Source organism: Triticum urartu, chromosome 3 (assembly GCF_003073215.2).
Source record: "Triticum urartu cultivar G1812 chromosome 3, Tu2.1, whole genome shotgun sequence".
In the NCBI taxonomy this organism is placed as follows: domain Eukaryota; kingdom Viridiplantae; phylum Streptophyta; class Magnoliopsida; order Poales; family Poaceae; genus Triticum; species Triticum urartu.
The window spans coordinates 586,205,174-586,229,854 of record NC_053024.1 but is presented as its reverse complement, the minus strand read 5'-3'; the positions used below and the strand labels follow the sequence as shown (position 1 = coordinate 586,229,854).

General features: G+C 43.8%; 2 protein-coding genes across 2 annotated transcripts; both read left to right on the top strand.

The window, feature by feature from the left end:
- Window positions 1-679: 679 nt before the first annotated feature.
- LOC125548765 (non-specific lipid-transfer protein 2B-like) lies at window positions 680-1,588 on the top strand. The gene is made up of 2 exons (XM_048712310.1): window positions 680-1,135; window positions 1,255-1,588. The coding sequence occupies exons 1-2, from the start codon at window positions 783-785 to the stop codon at window positions 1,262-1,264; spliced, it is 363 nt and encodes a 120-aa protein (XP_048568267.1). The 5' UTR covers window positions 680-782; the 3' UTR covers window positions 1,265-1,588.
- Window positions 1,589-20,601: 19,013 nt separating this feature from the next.
- LOC125545160 (RING-H2 finger protein ATL74-like) lies at window positions 20,602-21,764 on the top strand. Its single transcript, XM_048709035.1, has one exon. The coding sequence runs from the start codon at window positions 20,857-20,859 to the stop codon at window positions 21,472-21,474; it is 618 nt and encodes a 205-aa protein (XP_048564992.1). The 5' UTR covers window positions 20,602-20,856; the 3' UTR covers window positions 21,475-21,764.
- The last annotated feature ends 2,917 nt before the right edge of the window (window positions 21,765-24,681 follow it).

Here is a 24,681-nt window from a genome sequence, read left to right as displayed (position 1 = left end):
GGTCCAGTTTTAAGTTAGATTTTCTGTTTTTGCATACCCCCCCCCCCTAATGTTTCTGTTAATTAACCTATAGTCGAGTTTGAAGTCATATTTCACTTATTAAAAGTATCCATATCTTTAACTGTAACTCTACATTTAACATGTTATATATGGATTTTATTAGAAAAATGTGTAGAGTTTGAACATGATATTATTTCACCTGTTACCTATTTTAAAATGTTAATTAGGGTGCATATGATCCGTCTTTTATTCATATAGGTGCCGATCCAGATTGGAAATTAACACCTAAGCAAAACCAAATTGGAGGAAAAAAGAAACCGTCTATAACCACCCATGCACGCCTCCTCAAAGCCTCGCGGGAAAAAAGCTCATTACTCAAACGATACTGCAAATCACAAAGTCCAGCACCAATCCAGCTTCAGAACGAGTATATAAAAGTAAACAGTTTCAAAAGTAAAAATGTCATGTAAGTAGAAACCAAGAATCTCACCGGGACACCCCTCCTACACTCGAGTCCAAAGAGGCAGAGACTAACCGGTAACCACACGACCATCTACCAGCCGCGCTCTTAACTCACCTCCTAAATGCACCCTCAACCCACAACCACCCCAGCAGAAGTAAAGCAATCCTACTAGCTTCGGTCTCTCCCCTCCCCTGTATATAAACCCTGCTAGAGCCCTCACTCTCTCCACCCACACACACACTCAAGCCAGCGGCACTCACACTACACTCATCCACTCACAAGCTAATCTAGCGGCGTAGCTCACTTCAGTCCAGTCGGCATGGCGGCTACGAGGGGCGCGGCACTGGTGCTGGCGATGGTGCTCGCGGCGATGCTGGTGGCGCCGCCGGCGACGGTGCACGCCATATCCTGCTCCACGGTGTACAGCACGCTGATGCCGTGCCTGCAGTACGTGCAGCAGGGCGGGTCGCCGGCCCGGGGCTGCTGCACCGGCATCCAGAACCTGCTGGCCGAGGCCAACAACAGCCCCGACCGCCGCACCATCTGCGGCTGCCTCAAGAACGTCGCCAACGGCGCCTCCGGCGGGCCCTACATCACCCGCGCCGCCGCGCTCCCCTCCAAGTGCAACGTCGCCCTCCCCTACAAGATCAGCCCTAGCGTCGACTGCAACTCGTACGTCTCCACAAAGCCCATGCATACATATATACTACGTACTCTACATGTTTCCATCTCTCCTTGGATAAATCTTGCAGTTTTGACATGCATGAGCTCTCTTCTTCGTCTGCGTGCAGGATCCACTGAACGAACTGAAGCGCCCTGGCCCGTGTGTCTGTCGACGTACGTCTGCCGTGTGAGGAGTCCCATGTCTGGAGAATAAATTGCTGCTACTAGTACTGAAGCTTAGCTAGGCCTTGGCGACCAGATCCGTGTCGTTCTACCTAGTCGTCGTGTGTGGTTTAGGGTCGATCGAGTTAATTATCCGCATGCAGTTCATGGTGTTGTGGCCTGGGTGCCGGTAGGTTCCACGAGCAGAGCAGAGTGGTGAACTGATATTGTGTGCGTCGTACTACGTTCGTGTCTATGTAATGTGCGTGCTTTATCTATAAATTATCCTCGTTAAATATCTGTGCCCTTGGGTTCTTTTGTCTTGATTTTATATATACCTGAACTCCTGTAGTGAGCACGAATGAACATTGGCCGGCTGGCTTGAGTCCCTTGGTGTGCAGAACTTGGAAAAAAAGAAGGTGAAACTGACATTATAATGGGCAAACGTTAGATTTTTAGCACTATAGCACGGCCCATTTCGGTGCAAGAAATATGCAAAGATGTCACTATGAAGTCATTAATGGCATGCAAACCGATGCATTGCTAGGTACACATACAATTAAATGTTTAATTGCTAACTGCACACAAGCAAATGCCAAACAGGATGACACCATCTGGTGTTTAAGGATTAGAAAAAAAAGCTTTGTAGACCAAACCTTCAACCCAAAGAAAAAGAACCGAAACAGGAAACCAAAATATTACAGAACAAAAATCACAAACAAATAGCAATAACAAGAAGGAACAGAAAAGTTAAAGACAACATACTTTTTTTGCGGCAAACTCGCAAGCTTTATTACTCCATCACCACAGAAACTGGGACGAACAAGTGGTCACCGGGATGACCTAACCAAGTATGGCGGCCCTCCCCTAATATCAGTGCATGCTTAGCGAGATTGGCGGCCCTCCCCTAATATAATGGCATGCTTAGTGAGATTGTGAGCCTCCATATTCGAGGTCCTAAACTCATGTTTAAATAAACAGAAAGTAAAACCAGGTATAGGGAAAATTACCTGAGACACATGAGCCGGCACATAACGTAGGTTGCCCTATGCGCCAGACCATCTATTTGGCGCCTTCGGGCATCAAATAGGAAGTTCACTAGCGATATTTTATTTTTGAAAAATTGAGTAAAAGTTAAAGACAACATACTCTTTTTGCGGCAAACTCGCAAGCTTTATTACTCCATCACCACAGAAACTGGGACGAACAAGTGGTCACCGGGATGACCTAACCAAGTATGGCGGCCCTCCCCTAATATCAGTGCATGCTTAGCGAGATTGGCGGCCCTCCCCTAATATAATGGCATGCTTAGTGAAATTGTGAGCCTCCATATTCGAGGTCCTAAACTCATGTTTAAATAAACAGAAAGTAAAATCAGGTATAAGGAAAATTACCTAAGACACATGAGCCGGCACATAACGTAGGTTGCCCTATGCGCCAGACCATCTATTTGGCGCCTTCGGGCATCAAATAGGAAGTTCACTAGCGATATTTTATTTTTGAAAAATTGAGTAAAAAAGGGAGCGCAGGGGGGATCGAACCTGGGACTTCCTCGTTGCTTTGACACTTTGATAGTCACTGAGCGAACATCAAATTCATGTTAGATAACGTGGGCGCAACCTAGAAGCAGGTTTTACACTAGTTTCTGGTTCTTATTTTCTGTTTTCTTTTCTTTTCTTTCTACATTTTCATCAATTTTATTCGGTTGTCTTCAGTTTTTTGTTCGTTTTATTTTGTTTCTTTTCTTTTTATTCCCTGTTTTATTGGTTTTTCAATTTTTTCCAATTGTTTATTCAGTTTAATATTTCATTACCTTTTTCTTTTGGTTTATTTTCTTTCATTCTGGTTTTATTTGTTTCTTTTGGTTTTTCATTCTACATTTATTGTATATGTAAACAGCATTTCCCTAATACATTTTAAACATTTTTCCAATATAAATTTAACTTTTTTTAATACATAATCACATTTTTCTATAAAGGTTTTTTTAGCATTTTTCAAATGCTTGATTAACATATTTTTTGAATGCATAGTCAAAAGAATTCTGATACACACTTTTAACATTTTCCAAATTCCTGATTAACATGTTTCAAATACTTGATTAACATTTTTCTAATACATGGTTAACATTTTTGCAATGCACATTTAACATTGTTTAAATGATTTATCAACATTTTCTCAAATGCAAGATTAACGTTTTTTGAATGGATGGTCAACATTTTTTCTATACACATTTAACTTTTTTCAAATGCTTGATAAATATTATTTTAAACCCGTTCAACATTTTTCTCAAATGCTTGATTAAAAAATTTATATACAATGGTAAGAAAATCATCATTTATTTAATGCATGGTCAACATGTTTTATATACACATTTAACGTTTCCTAATGCTTGGTTAACATTTTTTCAATACTTGTTCAACATTTCTTCAAATGCTTGATTAATATTTTTATATACATGATCAAAAGATTTCATCATTTTTTCATACATGCTCAACATTTTTTGTATACACATTCAACATTTTTCAAGTGCACGATTAACATTTAAAAAAATGTAAATATGTTCTTATTATATAAGTTTATAATATTATAAATTGTAAACAAAAGTAAAAAATTGGAATCAAAAATATAATACAAACGTGAAAAAAATAGAAAAAGAAAATGAGGCAGTGTATTACCGTAAACTAGGCCGGCCTATATGCTCGCGTCACTTCAGCGAGTCGGAAGCTTGATTCGCTGAACGCGAGACGTAGGCACGCCCTTTTGGTCACACTCCCTCCGACGGATCTCACACGGGTCTTGGTTCTCACACGATGACCAATTCCAGAGCCCCTACAGTGCATCATGCTTTGTCACAAAATTCTTGGAAGAATTGGAGCTGGTGCCTCTACATCCCGCCAACACACACATGGACATACATGCAGCACCGAGGGGTACGCATGTAAGGTCCAGGGACATGCATTTATGCGACTGCTCTGCAAAGTACTACTCCTTCCGTTCCACAATACATACCTTTTATTTGTCAAAATATAGATATATCTAAACACGTTTTAGTACATAGTAGATATATTTATTTTTGAACAAATGAAAGTCAAGTATTTTCGAATGGAGGAAGTAGTTGGCTAGCTCCGGTTGAGTACGAAGCCAAAATCAACACCGACGGCGCCGTCTCCAGAACTGGGAACCGAGGCGCGGCAGCAGTGGTCTGCAGGAATAAACAAGGCCAGTATCTTCGCGCCTCCGCGATCGTTTTCGGACGGCCTCATCGATCCGGCGACACTAAAGCACATGCTATTAACGAGGCTTTGGTCCTTGCTGCTGATTTACATGTAGACTCCATATGTATTGCCTCTGACTGCATTAAAGTTGTGACAGCCATTGAAACGGCAACTTCAGGTCGCTATGCTACCATTCTTCGAGATATTAATCATCGCCGTGAAGATTTTCGAGCACTCAAGGTCATTCACGAGACGCAGGAACACAATGAGGAAGCTCATTCCCTCGCGAAAGCAGCTTCTTCCCTTCCTTTTGGGCGCCATGTGTGGCTTTCTGCTTTGCTCGATTTAGTCTATATCCCTATGAATATTAAGATTTAATAAAGGTTTTACAGATTGTCAAAAAAAGGCACGCCCTTTGTTTTTTTTTTAAAAGGCAAGCCCTTTGGCACCTCCAGGAGGGCTCGCGCAGAATCGGTATATATTCCCGTGTCATTCTTCCACTGGTTTTAGTAAGGCTTTCCTCAAGAGGTTTTTCTTTTCTCTTTCTCTTTGCTGTTGGTTTTTCTTCCAGTTTTTTCATTTTTTATGTTTCATTTTTGTAAAAAATCATGAATAAAATTTTATGTTTAGAATATTTAAAAAAATACACGATTATTTATAAAAAATCACAAAAATTATTTAATTCGCTAGTCTGAAAATTTATGAATTCATGAATGTTTTTGAACTTCTGAACATTTTTTTATTCCGTGAATTTTTAGTGAATTAGATGTTTTTTTGTATAAATCATGAACATTTATTAAATTTCTTGAACTTTTTTTAAAATTGCTGCAGTAGCTGGTTTTTAGGAGAAAGCCGGACTCAAAAACCAGTCTGGTAGCCCACTCCATGCCACGATCAACAAATATCAGCCAGCGGGGTTAGTAGGCCGGGCCAATAGGCGCGCTAGGCGCTGAACAGCGGGGTCCGATCTCCCATGCTCTGATCATTTTCTTTCGCGGTGCTCGGTCTGGCCGTCTGGGCCAACGCTGCGATGCTTTGTCGCATCGCGCACTCCACTGGTGGAGTAGAGTAGCGCCGTCGTCACCTCACCTGATTGGCTATGCCCGCCCACAAGGGCCAACCTCCTCGTCCATGACGAATCCTACCCCTACTCCGAGACCGGCCACAGGGGAGGTGAGGGGGAGGTGAGGTGAGCAGTGAGCTCTGCCGGTTTGTTCTTGGCGGAAGAAAGAATCTCTGGAGAAACACGAAAGGGGCATGGCGATAACTTGCGGTGCAGCGTACCAAGAGCAACAACAACAGGTACCCATTTCGTCCGTTGCCGTTCGCTTAGATCACCGTAGATAAAAATGTTGATCCAACGCGTCGATTTATTCCCAAAACGCGTCCGTGGGGATTCATTTGCAGCCGAAATATGTCGGCGCAGACTCGCCGCGCGCCGTCTTGTCGTCCGTCGTGTCCTCATCTGACGGCCGTCCAACTACTGCGGTCAGCTTTATTAATGACAACCGCCCACCGCGGGCCCACGCATCAGTGACGGCAGCCGGACTTTTTTAGTCCGAGCGTGCAGTAGGGTGCCGTCCTCATCCGCTTCGAGACGCCCCGTCGCCATCTCGCCACCCTTGTGCTCCCCCGCTGGCGACAAAGCCTAGCAAACCCTAGCCACCGCAATGGGCCTCTTCTCCGACAAGGGAAAGTGCAAGGCGATCACCGGCCCTTCCCGCGCGCTCCCCCCCCCCCCCCCCCCCCCCCCCCCCCCCCCCCCCCCCCCCCCCTCCCCCCCCCCCCGCCTCCGTCGTCGTCTTCCCGCCGACTGAGGCAGCGCATCGTCGTCCTAGTGCACCAGGCAAAATGGCAGTGGGAGCACCGCGTCCCCCTCCCCTACCCCGACGTGACGCTGCCAACGACTGGCACTTCGATCCGGAGAGGATCCTAGTGCCGACGGCGCGCCATTGACGCGGGCGCACGCGGAGGAGGTGCGGCGCCGGATGCAGCTACTGACGCGCTACTCCTTCTCCTCTGCCTCCGACGCGCCAGGAGGTGCGGCGCCGGAGGCAGCTACCGACGACGGTACAGGCGCCGGCGCACGACGTCGCTAGAGCTTGGTCGACGGCGTTCCCCTGGGCTGGCCCGGCGCCGACGCTCATCGACCTCACCAGCCCCGACGAGGACACCTAGGGCAGCGCGCCTCCTCGTAGTTTTAGTTTTATTTAATGTAAAAGTGGACCCATGGACTCTCGCCGGCCTTTATGACCGGCACTAATGTTTAATTAACATTCTTATTTTTTTAAATGTTGGCGGTAGTGTTTTGTTTTCACGAGACCTTAAAAATAAATTGGGCCGGCGTTGAACGCAAGCGTCGACCCAAACGCGAAAATGAATATGGGTGTCCGTCAGGCGACCTAAACAGAGGAAAGCGCCGTCGGCCGACGGCCAACAAGGAAAACAAACAACGTCGTGCATGCATGGTGGCGGCCTATGGTTTTGAAGAGACGGGGAGCTTTTGAGGGGATAAGTTTAGGCACGACTGATTGATTGGGCGGGGAAGACCGATGCATCTATCATCCATTCACGAGCTCGATGTGAGGTCTCTCAGCACATCACAGCTGAGAATAAGACGTCCACCCGATCCACAGGCCGCAATCGTCCGGTCGAGATCCGGTTGATTACCTCTAATCCAAACTGATTAGATGCAGCAAGTTGAGCATCCTTGTGCCCATTACGAGTGCGATATCTATCCCAAGCCAAAGTTAACTGACAAAGATTATATTCGCCGGAAGTGCGGCGCGCTCCCGTTCGTGCAGAATATTCTACGGCGAGCAGGACCTGAGCGTGATCTTTGAACAAGCTCGTAGTTCCCATCGTGGAGTTAGTGGATTTCATCCATGGAATGAAGACTCGTTCCTTTTTGCGCTTTTGTTAGTTGGCGATGCCAACGTGTCCTTGTCAGACAGGGCAAAACCTGCCTGCCGATTGTTCTCCGTCTCTCGTTATCTTCGCTCTCTTGACCGTCGCTACGGCCCAGTCAAATCTGGCCGGATCTTCACTGATCAGATGCCATGTTTACAGCGGACAGAGATCTAGTGCCTTGCCCACAGCAAGGCACGGCGTAACTGGCGACCAGCCAGCCGTTGGATCAAGGGGGCGGCTCAGATCAAATACTGTAGCGCAGAACACTGTACGGGAGACTGTAGACCGAACACTGTAGGTGGGGTATTGTAAACCGAACACTGTAGAACTACCACTGTGCATGCAGATCTGGCCGTTGATTCTGGCTTTGACGGTGTGGAGAAGGGGGGTTAGTCACTGTACTGTTCATCGTACTGGATCTCATTCCGTTTACAACATCTACAACCGGATGTCTCGAACCATCTCTCATACGCCCGTGGACGCGACCGATCAATGATCTGACAGAAGAAAGAAGAAAAAAACTGACCTAATCGAATCCCTCGTATCATCCCTATATGTTTGGGTTATCCGCGAACCCTCACGTCTAATCCAAATATAGGGAGGATATAAGGGCTCGCAAACGCGTCCGGGCGCGCCTGGTCCGCCACGTAGGACGTGGCTTTAGACCATCTTTTGTCTTTCTTTATTCATTCTTTTCTTTCTCTCTCTTCATCTTCACCAATCACATGTAAATGACCGGGCATATGAGGAAGAAAATAAGGGGTGTGGCTGCGTGGACGGACAAATATGGGCTTAAAACGGACACGCCCGGTCACTAACCGGATGCGTGCTCGAGCATTTAAGGGGTCATATTTGCTATGTCCGGCTGTAGATGCTCTTAGTTGAGTATATCCGCACATTTTTAGCATCGTCTTAGATATGGAAATTGGACATACGATATATCGAGAGTTGATCAGCAGAGATCACAGTAAATGTTACAGTTTTGCTAAATCATATCACGATGTGCACTAAGTATTGTACATCTAAATTCTATGTCATTTATTTTATATAGAGATCCGTAAATATTACCTTTTTTTGACACTAAGACAGTACAAGACATATAACAATCTTTGCCCGTTCAAGACTAAAGCAGAATTACACAGATATCAATCTTTTCTGCACATGTCGATATGTTCTTTGTTGTGTTAAGGCAGAGATCTAAAATAAAAGTTCTTTATCCACACCCAAGTGGCCGGGCAAGTTGTGCAACAAAAGTATAGCAAAATAATTGTGCTTTATACCAACTTCACCGGCTGAGGTACGAGGTTTTGAACCCGTGTCGGTTCATATGTCGTAAACATGGATTGGTTGCATCCTTCGAAGTCCCCACTGCTCCCGAATTTTCACATTTTATGGCAAAATTAACAAATTTGACCTCAAAGCGAAAGTATTTCACAAACTAAACTGTTCTTAAAAGTATTTCACACTGCTGATCTTTTTGTGTAGCGCCCGACAATAAGGCGCTGCACTCTACTGTGTAACTCCTTACAGCTAGACGCTGCACAGTGTAGTGCAACTCCTTAGAGCTAAGCGCTGCACAGTGTGGCGCCTAAGTGTTAGGCGTTGCACAGTAGAGTGCAGCGCCTTACTGTCAGGCGTTGCACATTAAAAGTCAGCCGGATGAAATACTTTTAAAAACAGTTTAGTTCGTGAAATATTTTCGATCTAAGGTCAAATTTGTGCCTTTTGCCACATTTTGTAGCGTGCTTGGTGCACGTAATCCCACTGGGGTGAGTATGGGACCCGTCTCGGGACGTTTTTAGCTTTGCCTTTGGGTAAAGTTTTTTTTTCTGAACACAAAATAGACATAAGAGCTCACACACACACACACACACACACACACACACACACACACACATATATACACGCATATACTCACCGTATGAACCCACACACACCTTATCACTATGAGCACTTTCGAGAGACTGAGCCGACATATCAGCTTGAGATTTTATGAAGTCCACGTAGGCGCCTTGTAGTTGACGGGAATGTCTTCTCTCACTGAACACGCATCGTCAGAAATCATGAAATAAATCGAGGAAAAATGCAAGCATCAGGACTTGCACCTTTGGGTAAAGGTTTAAAGAGTCCAAACTGCGCGGGGCCATCTTAAATATCTCGCATAGTCTTTTTTATTCGAAGTTAAAATATCTTGCAGAACCACATTAACAATGCCACCAAGGCCAAGCTGCCAGCATCATACAATCTTTTGTGAAAGGGAAAAAGATCGCACACTATCAAGTACACAGAGTTGCTAGTCTAATTGAAAACTAAAACCCATTTCAGAACAGTCCAAACTGTGTGGAGCCATCTTAAATATCTCATTTAGTCCTTTTTATTTGAAGTTAAATATCTTGCACAGCCACATTAACAATGCCACCAAGGCCAAGCTGCCAGCATCACACAATCTTTTGTGAAAGAGAAAAGGATCACACACTGTCAGTTACACAAAGTTGATAGGCTGGTTGAAAACCACAATCCATGTCAGACAAGTACGGTAAAAGAGCACAAGCGCACTTATCTATTCTAGAGAGTATTTTCTTTCCCACGGTCTCACATCATTTGTGAAATCAGAGCATATGTACATTGAGTGATGCGTTCTTAAAATAGGAATTGAGTGCCAAGTATGAGCATCATTTCTTAAACAAAGTGAGCCTTAATTTGTACAAAGTTCGGAGGCTGAACAGACTAGGGTATCTAGAAAGTGCAAGCTAGGTTCTCTCCCCTTTCTGTTATAATTTTTGTGTGAAAAGGGGCCCTTCTGTTATAAAGCGAGCATATGCCTTTTCTCTAAACGAAATATCGGAAATGAGAATGGTAGCTAGATGTTATGAGTTACTCGAGACATTAGAAAGCTTGTCGAAATTCAGAGAATGCATGTGGTATTCTGGAAGTACTCTGTTTTATTGTGATCATAATTATATCCTTGATGGTGAGATGGCTCTAGTTTTTTGCTAGTTCTAGACCAAGTTTTCATAGCATTTTAAAAGAGGTAAAAAGGTTTTTTGGCTAGAGGTTGTTTCGATGTTCCGGGATGCATGTCAATGCTAGTTGTTTTGCAAAAATTGCAATGCTTTACAGCTTTACTCCTCTAATTTATCAGAAATTGTCTTGCAATTGATGTTCCGGGATGCACTTGGTTACAAGATCACACTATGTTTAAAGTGTGTAATCAAACTTCTCTACCATCACCAATTAATATGTAGTTGATGTTAAAAATAAGAGGCATCTTTGATTATACTAGGACATGCAATCACAACAACAACACTAAGATTTGTGTACAAGATTGAGCGTGACCCCTAAATCACTGAGGCATGATTACATGTACTCTTCCATATATGTACTAAATCTACATACTACACCGACGCCAAAATCCACCGAGGCCATCCGACAACATCTGGACCACACACCATGTGCCAATAATCCCTCTCAAGGGCATCCAGACCGTGCCTCTCGTGAGTGGTGTCTAGCCTACCATCTTAGTCCAATCTAGTTTCGTTTTGCCAGGTACATTTACATGTTAGTCCCAGATTAACCTGATTGACTCAACTAGTCCTACGCTAATTCTATCCCAGTTATCAAACAACGCCTACATATATCCGACACATATCCAACAATATAAAATCTAACTATTTTGGGCAAATTGAAGTGAGACCATTAGATATGTGATACCTTTATGAAAACAAAATGATGTTGATATTTATATATTCAAGAGTATGTCTAAACACTCATACACTTAGTAATGTGGTGTGTGGCATTTCAGAAATGTGAATTGCATAGGATGAAGGGTTCAATTCGAGCCCCAACGATAGTTAGCAAGCTTGCTTTGAATTTAAGGTATGTCGGTTGTAGTGGAGCCAAAGGATAATTTCATATCACAAAAACACTTTTTTATTTTGAGATATTTGATTGTAATCCGAGCACTACCGAACCGAGTCCACTAAGCTGCTTAGCGAGTATTTTTTTCCCATACTTATCATTGTCCAACATGATTTATTTATTTTACAGTGTTAGGTTTTTGCAAGCTGGAGTCTGTAATATGATGGTTTGGGTCACAAACAAGTTTACCAGGTTTGCCAACAAAAAGTTGCTAGTAAACAAACAACTTTTAATTGTGGCATGTGGCCATCATTACCTTGTATATTTAGCAAGGTTTGACTAGATTAAAAATCAAATCAAAAACAAAATCTGATGTAGAACTAACAGGTGCTTGATAGCTTGGGATGACGTGAGTACGGTAAATGGCATGATATTCTATGGATTTGCCGTGGGATCGTATCCTAAACCAACAACTAATCTATGCGTAGATCAGAAGATATTTATGATGCTTACTTCATCGATGAGTTGAATCTCAAGTTAAGAACTTGGATAAGTCGGCTCATTGAAGTTGTTTAGAGTCTAACGACGACAAACTTCATCTTACATCATGCTTGTAGAATGGACAACGATCGATGATACCATTTTAAACGACGTACATGCATTCATTCCAAAATATCCTGGTTAAGCTATGTTGGGGTAGAGGAGGCAAACTGGTGGAAGAAATATATGCCTATGAAATTACATGGAAAAATGTTACTTTCTCCGTTTCAAAATACTTGTCATGATTTTAGTTCAAACCGAGAGAGTACAACATTGTATGTTCTTTTTTATCAGGCAATACGCTCAATAATATCAGCACCAACAAGTGGTGCTCGGAGAACCGTCTGTGCAAGCATATGCAAGCTTTTTTTTCTTTTTTTACTTTCTGATGAGATCTAACAAATTAATCAGGTTCATGCATGGATCTTCCCTTTCATGATGTGGCATTAGTTATCTCCAACTTCGTTTTCTTATAGAACACAATATTACTTGTAATCCGCATATGACAAGGCTGCTGATCTTGTCACTGATTTTACATGCTGTTCTGTAACCTGGGACATGCGTTCCTGCATGCAGGCTTGAGCACTACCAAGGATTATTTAAGTGTTTCGCTTCATCATTTTGTATTGCCACTTTACTCCTACGTGTTAGGAGTGTGACATCCGGAGTTAACTAAGAGATAAGGATGCGATTCGTGTGCTCTGCATCGAGCAAAGTATCCAACCCGTACACATGATCTGTCACCGGCATATTGGTAGGTGAATAAAGGGGGCTTTTGTTAGTGCATCTCATGGGAGACGGGATAGATTATTCTAACATTGCTGAAGATCCGCGCGGTGTCAGGAGCTGATGCAGTGATGCATGCGCACTTATCTGAACCTTCCGGCTAACTGAACTGCACGACGGTACATGTAAAAGCTGCCGAGAGAAAACGGCAGACCCCGGTTACGTTTAGCTTCAGAGATGCGAATGGGTTGATTTGGGAAACGGTATAACGCAGACGTCCGCTGTACACTCATCACGATGAACAAATTAAGCGAGAAGTAAGTGATAATTTGGGAAACGCTATCGCTCAACCGGCGGATGTTTGTGCGCCCGTCAACCACCTCTGTAGCCGTCGGATTCGATTTTGATCGAGTGACTCATAAGCAATCTGTATCCAAGTATAGTTTTTGCAACTCGCCCCTTGTCTCACTTGACCAAAACAAATAGTTTGTTACAGACCAAGTACTCGCGACCAGCAGCCGAGCCAAGCGTCCCTGCCCGTAGGTCATCATCACCGAGAGTCGCCGCTAGTAGGTTGTTGTTGTCGAGCACCGCTGTCTGTAGGCGCCGCCGCTTGTAGGTCCTCCCGGCGACCGGATCCGGTGAGATCCTGGAGTGCCATCAACCACACCGATGTCCTAGCACCACCAGCGCTAGTAGTAACTACATCACCACGCCGTATGTCCACGTCCACTCCAAAGTTTTGCAACAACAACGTTGTTGCGAAACAGCGGCAATGAAAGACGACCGTGTTAGTGCATGATGTGATCGGGGATGTTGTTGTAATTTTTGCAACAAAGGTCTTGTTATGAAAAATTAGATGCGGTGGGAGATGTGTTTACGAAAAAATATTCATCTTCAGATGTGTTATATGGATTTTTTTGCGGATAAAGCTCCAATATATTCAAAAAGATCGGGGGTTTTTCCGGAAAAAAACACATAACACATCTGAAGACAAGTTTGATTATGTGGTAAAGAGTTAGTAAGGAGAGAGGTGTTTGTGGTAATATAATATGTTACCGTAACATAACGCACTCTAATACAAAATGAATCTACATCTAAATAAATAAAAGCTTGCATGATACCATACATCTGTTACTATCCGCACGAAAATAGTAACATAGACTAATAATATATGCTTGTTACTAGTTTAACTGACATTTTCCACTATGACTAGCCTAATTCTGTTGATGAACTTTGCTCTCTTTCCGTTCTTAAAAACAGAAACAAGGCAAAAAGTCTTGTATTTCTAATTAATTAAGAGCAAAGTTGCTATCTTAGTTAGCGAACATGGTTGTATAGGACAACATCCGCTGACCTTACTACCTAAATGAAGTCCATACACATCGTAGAGAATAAAAAAAAAACCACCATCAATATTGTCAACCAACACCATCGTCATCACTTCTGCTCGAACCAAAGGATTTAACTTCACCATGGACAACCATTGTCGAATCCCCCGTTGCAACAGAAGTCGGGAACTATGTCGGCACATGCCTAACAATCGATCAGCCGTGTCGGTGAACAAACAGGTTGGACTCAAATGACGAACATTGTAGGAGAAAAAATGGTTAGCTTGCGCCTACCCCTCTGTAGCTCTAACCACAAAAGCACGATAAGGCATGAGAGCCCATCGGAAGCTCCAAAAAACGATTAAAACCCAACCACGACCCAAGTCCACTCGACACCATCATAGTTCTTGAAAAAGAAACCACACCAACTAATCTAGCGCTACCACCCCGATATCCCCGTAGCAAACATCGACATATCTCATACACCAAGACGGTCCCTTCGAGAAGGACCGTGTTTCCACCATCTCCTGGTTGGTTGCGTATTCTTCCGACATGTCTGGCACCAAATTCTGGCTTTGGTCCGCTTCACCACCTTGCCACTAGATCAACTCTACCTCTCTACGAATGGTGGGTGGGAGCGATGATGTCTTGCCCTCCCAGCCTACACAAAGTCTTCGCATCCATCGTCCCTCTTTGTGCTTGGATGATACGGAAGCATCACAACACCTGCATCTTCGACGACAAGCGGCCCTCCCTCCCCGACCTCGTGTCCTCCATCCAAGACAAAGTGTGGGGATGGTCTTCTACGGTGCCAAAGGGCCATGTATGATATTTGATGTAAGTAGACTGGATTTCTAGTCTTAGGGCCGAGCATTCGCCTCCCTATGCTCCATAGGTTCACTTCCACACCTTCGAGTGTATGTGGCTTGGCAACCAAAACTTTGTTCTATGCTTTTCTTCTATCAATGCAATGGCACACACCACGTTTATTCGCGAAAATAAGGGCTGTGTTACAAGTTGTAGTGTCATCGTCGCCCATTCTAGGAATACCTGGAACTATGGTTTTCCCAAGAGCACGGAAAAAGGAGCAAAGGCCATTGAACAATGATGCCTCCAAGGAAGTTAGCAGTCCTCACGGTCATTGGCATCGCCAGGTCTGGCCAGACCAGAGCAAAGGATCCACACCTTGAGACTCCAAGACACTCCAGGTGAATTTTGGAGCATTTATGCATAAGAAAACACTAGAATATTATAGTTTTTCAAGTGCATTCATATCCATGTGGTTGTGTTCCGAGCAGATGAACCGAACTAGTTAGATAGATTGTTAGTTTCCTTATACATCAAGTTGTAAAACTAATTTTGTAGTAATTGCCTCTAGTGGATTTGTTACATGTCTATATTAATTGATTAAGACAGCTCAAAATGGATGAGACACTTGCATCAAACATGTCTATGAATTTCTACAAGGTAGCAGAGCTAGTCCGGACACAACTAATCTGTTGAGGAACGTAGTAATTTCAAAAAAATTCCTACGCACACGCAAGATCATGGTGATGCATATCAACGAGAGGGGAGAGTGTGATCTACGTACCCTTGTAGACCGACAGCGGAAGCGTTAGCACAACGCGGTTGATGTAGTCGTACGTCTTCACAGCCCGACCGATCAAGCACCAAAACTACGGCACCTCCGAGTTCTAGCACACGCTCAGCTTGATGACGATCCCCGGACTCCGATCCAGCAAAGTGTCGGGGAAGAGTTCCGTCAGCACGACGGTGTGGTGACGATCTTGATGTACTACCGTCGCAGGGCTTCGCCTAAGCACCGCTACAATATTATCGAGGATTATGGTGGAAGGGGGCACCGCACACGGCTAAGAATATGATCACGTGGATCAACTTGTGTGTCTAGGGGTGCCCCCTGCCCCCGTATATAAAGGAGCAGGGGAAGGTGCGGCCGGCCAGGAGGAGGGCGCGCCAGGATTCCCCCCTTTCCTAGTTGGAATAGGATTCGGGAGGGGGAAAGAGGAGAGAGAGAAGGAAGGGGGCGCCGCCCCCCTCTCCTTGTCCTATTCGGACTAGGGGGGGAGGGGCGCGCGGCCCAGCCCTGGCCACCTCTCCTCTCTTCCACTAAAGCCCACTAAGGCCCATATACCTCCCGGGGGGTTCCGGTAACCTCCCGGTACTCCGGTAAAATCCCGATTTCACCCGGAACACTTCCGATATCTAAATATAGGCTTCCAATATATCAATCTTTATGTCTCGACCATTTCTAGACTCCTCGTCATGTCCGTGATCACATCCGGGACTCCGAACAAACTTCGGTACATCAAAATGCATAAACTCATAATATAACTGTCATCAAAACCTTAAGCGTGCGGACCCTACGGGTTCGAGAACAATGTAGACATGACCGAGACACGTCTCCGGTCAATAACCAATAGCGGAACCTGGATGCTCATATTGGCTCCCACATATTCTACGAAGATCTTTATCGGTCAGACCGCATAACAACATACGTTGTTCCCTTTGTCATCGGTATGTTACTTGCCCGAGATTCGATCGTCGGTATCTCAATACCTAGTTCAATCTCGTTACCGGCAAGTCTCTTTACTCGTTTCGTAATACATCATCTTGCAACTAACTCATTAGTTGTAATGCTTGCAAGGCTTATGTGATGTGCATTACCGAGATGGCCCAGAGATACCTCTCTGACAATCGGAGTGAAAAATCCTAATCTTGGAATACGCCAACCCAACATGTACCTTTGGAGACACCTGTAGAGCTCCTTTATAATCACCCAGTTAGTTGTGACGTTTGGTAGCACACAAAGTGTTCCTCCGGCAAACGGGAGTTGCATAATCTCATAGTCATAGGAACATGTATAAGTCATGAAGAAAGCAATAGCAACATATTAAACGATCGGGTGCTAAGCTAATGGAATGGGTCATGTCAATCACATCATTCTCCTAATGATGTGATCCCATTAATCAAATGACAACATATGTCTATGGTTAGGAAACATAACCATCTTCGATTAACGAGATAGTCAAGTAGAGGCATACTAGTGACGTTTGGTTTGTCTATGTATTCACACAAGTATTCTGTTTCCGGATAATACAATTCTAGCATGAATAATAAACATTTATCATGATATAAGGAAATAAAATAATAACATTATTATTGCCTCTAGGGCATATTTCCTTCATAATCTGCACCAGGGCTTAGATGAGCCTAGTGATGAACAGTAAAATCATGAATTTTTTTAAAATAAAATTTAAAATCTTTTTTCATGCATGCAAGATGCTATAGTGCGTGATATCCATTCAAAAATTGTGAATTTTGGATGTTCGAGGAGCTCATGGCAAAAAGATAAATTCTGGGTGTTTGAGAAACATTAAAAAAACATTGTTTAGAGTCAATTTTGTCTTTTTTGCCATGACCTCCTCAAATGTCTAGCTACCCTGAAATTCTGAACGGACAAAAATCATTGGAGCATCTTGGATGACAAAAATTGGATTTTTTTTAAAAAAAAATTAATGTTGTTTTTACTGTTCATCAGATAAGCCCGGACACCATTTTGAATTATCAATTGCTAGTCCTCTTTTTTCTCTCTATCTAACAAAAAGTGGTATATAGTACTAGACAAAGTGAACCAGGTAAATGTGATACTAGTTAGCATCAACCTAATCAATCAAAAGGAACTCCACGTAGAACCTGGTGAAAGTGGACAGGTTTGATTCTTTTTAAAAACTTCAGCACAACATAAACCGCAAATAAAAATATTTCATAAAATGATTCTTTTTCATGATGCCTGACGCTAGGATGCCATTGTAGATACCATGACGTCTTGGCCTGGAGGGTCATGCTAGATGGGAAAATATCTGGTGCACCGGAGTTTGTGGTGCTACCGGTGCACCGAACTCACATTGTGCTGTTAAAATGTTTAAAATATTGTGAAATTTTTTTAGCACACTCACACATCATTAATGTAGGTTTTCATAAAATTTCATGTCAAAATTCGAAACATAAATCAAAAAACAAAAATGACAAATTCAACATTGAATAGTACATAACATAACTTGGGCTTTAGATTTGGCCCATTATCAAAGTGATTTCAAATTTGTCATTTTTGTATCTCAAAAATATCTCAAATTTTTATACGGAATTTTGTAACATCATACATTGATGTTGTATTAACGTGCTAGATTTTTTTTCCAGATTTTTTAAAATATTCTATGGCATCCGGTGCACCGATAGCACCATAAGTGCGGGTGCACCGAATACATTCGACAGCACGATACCCTACCCTCATTAGACATAGCTATCACAACATCAAGAGGGTGCCATGCTATCTCACCATGACGCCCTAGCCCAGACCGTTGTGCAAAAAGGTCAGTTTTTTAATTGTTTCTTTTTTTGCGAGAGTACACCAAAGACGTACTGACGGTGTCCTGGACTAGGGGGTACTCAACACGTCATCTCCCGATCTGATAGATTGGACCGAGGACCCCTGTGGCCGTATACTCATGGGCCAGTTCGGACAACTGCCGCATACAAGGAAGATTCCACAAGACTTGGCGATCAAGACAAGGACTTCTCCCCACCGGCGTATTCGGCTAGGACTCTTGTTAACCTAGGCCGCTGGTGCATTATATAAACCAGGGCCAGGCTAGTCGATAGATCATATATACACATCAACAATCATATCATAGGCTACCTTCTAGGGTTTAGCCTCTCTGATCTCGTGGTAGATCAACTCTTGTACTACCCATATCATCAATATTAATCGAGCAGGACGTAGGGTTTTACCTCCATCAAGAGGGCCCGAACCTGGGTAAAACTTTGTGTTCCCTGCCTCTTGTTACCATCGATCCTAGACGCACAGTTCGGGACCCCCTACCCAAGATCCGCCGATTTTGACACCGACACGTACCTTAGCTTTATAGAAGAGAGAAGTATTTACAAGAAGATTACAGAGCCGTGATGCACACTAACAGATAGTGCACACCACCAAAACTCCACTCCAAACCTAATACGCTACTCCTCGCAATATCTAGCAACTCCCGTCCCTCCTGCCCTGAACCATAGCTTGAGCTCTTGGAAAACTGTGTCCATAGTGCTCCAAGCATCCCGATTGTTGTTTCCTCTAAAAACCCTTGCATTTCTTTGTTTCCAGATCGTCCAACAGGTTAGCGTGATCAAGGAGTTGAAACATTTCCGTTCTTTCTTTGGAATCCTCTTCTGAGCCGCCTCCCACCAATCTGGCAAGGTAGCTTGAGTGGAAGGCGTGAGAGCCTGATCGATACCTCCTATGAGAAAATAAAGATGCTAGACCTGTCTAGAGAATACGCATCGAAGTAACAAGTGATCCACCGTGTCTTCGTCCTGGTCACAGAAGAAGCAAGGTGAGGTTTGTTCTTGCAGACCATGCCTTTGCCTCCTATCCGATGTCCAAAGCCTGCATTGGACCGCAAGCCACATGAAGATTTTGCAATTAAGCGGAGCCCAACACTTTCATATAGCAGAACCCGACTGGGAACATATTCCTCCCTGACAAAGCATTTTGTAAGCAGAAGCGAATGTGTAGTTTCCGGTCGCACTCCAAGCCCAGATCGCTTTGTCCTCCACGTCTGGTACTAGCTGTATCTCAATGAGTACTTTCCAAAGCTGAAGGAATTGATACATCTCCTTCGTGTTGAGCTCGCCCTGAATGTCACTAGTCCACGCGTGAGCTAGCGTCCCCTCGCAGACCCGCCTCCTGTTTATTATCTGGGTTTTCACCTTGGCCACAATCTTTGGTGCAAGCTCCGCAATTCTTGTTCCATTGACCCAGCGATCCATCCAAAACAGAGCCTTCGCCCCATCTCCGGTCTGCCACTTCACAAGACCGTTGAAGACTTCCAGCACGTGTCGATCAGGGATTAGATTTAGGCCTTGCCGGGGTCGATCCACGTCAGTCCTTCTGAGCCACTCCCACCATAATCTCATGGCGATTCCATGCTTGTGCAGATCAATCACTCCCAGGCCTTCGAGCTGCTTAGGTCTGCAAACTCTTTGCCAAGGCTGTTTTTGAATTGTTTCAGATCGGCTTTTATTTTGTGCTGAGATTTAGAGAAGAGCCAAGACTTTTCACTCCAATCTTTTCAGCTTTGGTCGCCGGACCACACTTTTTCTTTTCAAGCACCCGCCTTTTGAAGAGGATTCCGCTTCTCTATCCGAACCCATTTTACATCATATCCGATCCTACATGGCATGCGAGGCATCACCTTGAGGCTATGCATTGTGCCTGCCCTCGCTAGAACCTGCAAAGCAACCCCTACGCACCTCCGTGCTACGGCAACGTGCCCTGCTCCCCCTTTAGCCGTGTGTGAGATCCAAATCCAACAAAATCCATGGAGCCCCTCCTTCCAGCTGCTGGCTATTCTATTCTATCGTCCAACACAAAAGAAGGCAGGTTTGCATCAGCGCGCACGCGCGTGGCCATCCCATTTGTAGTTTTGCACCAACCGAGGCAGCACAACCGTACAACCAACGAGTGCGTGTGCGTGGCACCGGCAAAGCTGGCCAGATATTTCTCCGGCCAAGGCGTGCGCGATCATTTTGGAGGACCCACCTCACAGTGTGACCCGCAACCCAACCCCCTCCGGCAGCCGGCGATCGGGCAGCCGCTCCTCCTCCTCGTCCAGCTCAGATCTTTATATAAAGTCCCCTGGCCATTTCCCGGCCCATCACCACGGCTTGATTTTCCATCGCCCCCAGCGATATCTATCTATCCGATCGAAATCCAGACAAGAAAGCGGTCCTTCGCTCACTCATACGAGCTTCAACTTTTGCGAACCGAAACGGGTGCGAGCTGGTATATAAAGTGCGTGCAGCGCGCGCAGGCCCGCGGCCACATTATAGCAGCCGCTCCTACGTCCACGTCCTTCTACAAGCGAGCGACTGGTGCCCATACCTCCGGCGCATAATTGCCGCGGCAAGGGAGGCGATGGGCGCGCACACCCGGTCCATGAGCTGGTACATGGGCCAGACGGGCTCGCAGGCGCCGTCGAGCGCCGAGAACGGCGCGCAGCGCGCGCTCAGCAGCGGCGGCGGCGGCGACGCCAGCTTCGACACCAACATGGTCATCATCCTCGCCGCGCTGCTCTTCGCCCTGCTCTTCGCGCTGGGGCTCAACTCCCTCGCGCGGTACGTCATCCGGTGGGCGCGGCGCGCGTCGCTGGAGGCGTCGGGCGGCGGGGAGCTGGACGGCGCGGCGTCGGCGGCGTCGGCGGGCGGGCGGGGCGGGCTCAAGAAGCGCACGCTCAGGAGCCTCCCCATCGAGGTGTACGGCGCGTGCGCGGCCGCGGGCGGGGGCGGCGCCGCGCCGGCGGACGACGTCTGCGCCATCTGCCTCGGCGAGTTCGAGGACGGCGAGAAGGTGCGCGTGCTGCCGCGCTGCGGCCACGAGTTCCACGTCCGCTGCGTCGACACCTGGCTCGTCTCGCACGACTCCTGCCCCACCTGCCGGGACTCGGTGCTCAGCGGCGCGGCCGCCGCCGGGCGCAGCGGCGGGCGGCCCGGGAGCGCCGACGCCGCGGCCGTCGAGGTGGTCATCGCCGCGTGACCGACGTGGACGGGTGGGCGCCATCCGTGGTGGGCCCGCAGATAGGATTGTTTCGCTTGGAGTACAGTAGAAAGTATCCTGGCCGTGACCGCGTCTGTCTGTGTGACTGTGAGAGAGAGATATTTTTTTGACGTTGGTGGTCTGCTTAGCTTCGGTCACGGTCAGGCTTTACCGCTCGTCGACGGCACGTACATGTACCGCCTTGTGCATCTTCCGCTTACTGTACTGTCGCTGTTCCGTGTGTGTATATACAAAGTGGAGATGGTATTAATAGGATAGTGGAGTTCAAATCGCGCTCTGTGTTTGCATCCTCTGTTTTGTACATACATGCGGGATCTTCCACCAAGTTTTGTTGCCTGTTTAGTAGTTCAAGAGAGTCGATCATGGAATGTGTTTCTAATCCTGAACTCATATGCACATCGTATGAACAGTAAAATAAAAAACATTTAAAAAACTGATTTTTTTTGCAAGAAACTTTGCTTGGTTCTCTATCTGCATGTAATTTTTCGTGATTTAGAAACTCCATATGTGCCGGTCATCTTCTTCTACTGAACTCATTTCTCTTTGAACGCCGAAATGGTCTCTACTATGGTGATTGAGCGACGTTTTGTGTAAAGCTTCATTGATGACCTGATAGTGATCCTCAACATAATTCATCTGATGCTCGCTTTCGCTAGGTTTTAGGGTTTTGTTTTCATCTTTATTTTCCCCGAATGGTTCAAACACTAGAGAATGGTGCTATTCTTACACAATAGGTTTACAAAAAGCTTACACATCGGTTCAATGGTTATTTCCACATTTTGCTCTATGTGGTTATCCCACCGCATGCAATACGTATTTTTTTTTTTGCAAAACCAGTATGTGGCAATAGAATTTCTGAATCCCGGACAATCAGTTAGATCCTGCAGACGTAATATATTCACAATACTTAATGAAAACGTGCACTAAATATTATAGCTGAAGCAAAAAAGGAGAGGGTAAGGAAATTATCATATTCATGTCTCATATCGTCATCCAAGGTTGTAAGATACAATAAAATGTTACTGGGTTTGCTAGTGCCATGGAGATTTGGAGTGTGGCCATATATCGCTTAACACAAGGAGGAACGAACACTCGCCCGCGTAGCATTGTGTTCATGGGACAGGCAGGCCACGAAGAGTTTATAAAACCTGAACTGCTCGTTTTCTTTTCAACAAACACAAATATGTCAGAGTGGCTAGAGATGTCGCTTTTGACCGCCGCGGCGTGGGATCAAACCATGCTGGCACGTGTGCCTATATGTATATATCAAGATAAATCTTTCATTGTTTTGATAGTTCTATAAAAGAATGGTCATCTATCAAAAAATGATAATCATATATTTTCAAAATGTTAAAAATGTATTAAAATTATTCTTGATATATACAGAACATGTACAATTTGAATGGAAAAATACATTAATAAAAAATATAATATTTGAAAAATATTAATCATCTATTTAAAAAATGTGAAACGTGTATAAAAATGTTACAGATGTATATGGAAAATTTAGAATGTGTATGTAAAATGTTGAACATCAACAACAAAACTTTATAAAAAAGTTGATCATGTAAAAAATGTTAATCTTATACTTAAAAACTGTTAAACTTGTATAATACAATTCATGATATATACGTAAAATGTACTATGTGTATGTTAAAAGGTAGTCATCAAACATAAATTTTCAAAAAAATGTTAACAATGTATTTAATAATTTTCATGCATACATGTAAATTGTAATTAGAAAACCAAGGAAACAAAAAACGAATAGATGATTAACATTGTATTTGAAAGATATTAAACATGTATTAAAAATGTTCTTGATGTATAAAACAATGTAAAGAGCATATTAAAAAAATTAGCCATCAAACACATATATGTAGAAAATTTTAATCATGTTTAAAAAATGCTAAATATGTATGAAAACATGTTGTTGATGTATACCCAAAAAGTGGATATCAAAAATATTTTTTAAAATAGTTAAATATGTGTTTTTAAAATGTGTATCATGTATAAAAATAATGTTTCATGCACACATGTAAACAAGTTGAACATTTGATTTATACAAAACATTTTTATGCATTGTTAAACAATTTTTGAAATACCATGAACATATTTTTGAAATGCGTTAACATTTCTTTAAATGTTGCGAACATTTTTTGAATAGTATGAAACACTTTTAAAATTATGCTAACACTTTTTTTTACATTGGATAAACATTTTCGAAAAATGCCATGATTATTTGTTTGAACGGCATGTACTTTTTTTGAATGGTACAAACCGTTGATAAAAGTTGCGAGAACAATGAAAGTTCTTAATGCACAGTGAAAGTTCTCAAAAAGATTTGCATTGCATCAACATTTTTAATGCATAGTGCAAGTTCTTTTAAAAATAATTAAATTAAGGTTTGAAGTATATATATTTTAATGCACAATGAAACTTGCTTAGTTCTCTATCTGCATGTAAATTTTCGTGATAGAATCACATTTGTGGATATGTGAGGGACAAAGATCAGTATTCTAAAATGCTTTTGAAAAGAGTCTTTTGGGAGCATTGCTTTTGTTTTATTTTCTTACCCAGACATCAACGAATGCCATTCCATCATAATTTTGCACGCAGGTGTAACACTCATCAATATTTATCGATGAAAATTTAGATTATTATTTTTAAATAATTTTACTTTCCTTGGATTTTACTTCTACTCCCAATGCATGTGAACTGGCTAGAAACTCCATGTGTGTTGATCATCTATTCTACTGAGCTCATTTCTCTTTGAACACCGAAATGGTCTCTACTATGGTGATTGAGATTGCGTTTTGTGTAAAGCTGCATTGATGACCTGATAGCGATCCTCAACATATTTCATCTGATGCTTGCTTCCGCTAGGTTTTAGGATGTTGTTTTCATCTTTATTTTCCTTGAATTGCTGAAATACTAGAGAGTGATGCTATTCTTACACAATAGGTTTACAAAAAACTTACGCATCGGTTCGATGGTTATTTCCACATTTTGCTCTATGTGGCTATCCCACCGCACGCAATACGTAATGTTTTTTGTAAAACCAGTACGTAGATATAGGATTTCTGAATCCCGGACTTCAATCAACCAGTTTGATCCTCAGAGGTAATATATTCACAATACTTCAAAAAAAAATTGCGGGAATCAAACTTGTAATACTCAATAATAATG

Bases quoted from the DNA above. Each gene is read 5' to 3' on its own strand.
- LOC125548765 (XM_048712310.1), top strand. From the start codon at position 783: ATGGCGGCTACGAGGGGCGCGGCACTGGTGCTGGCGATGGTGCTCGCG.
- LOC125545160 (XM_048709035.1), top strand. From the start codon at position 20,857: ATGGGCGCGCACACCCGGTCCATGAGCTGGTACATGGGCCAGACGGGC.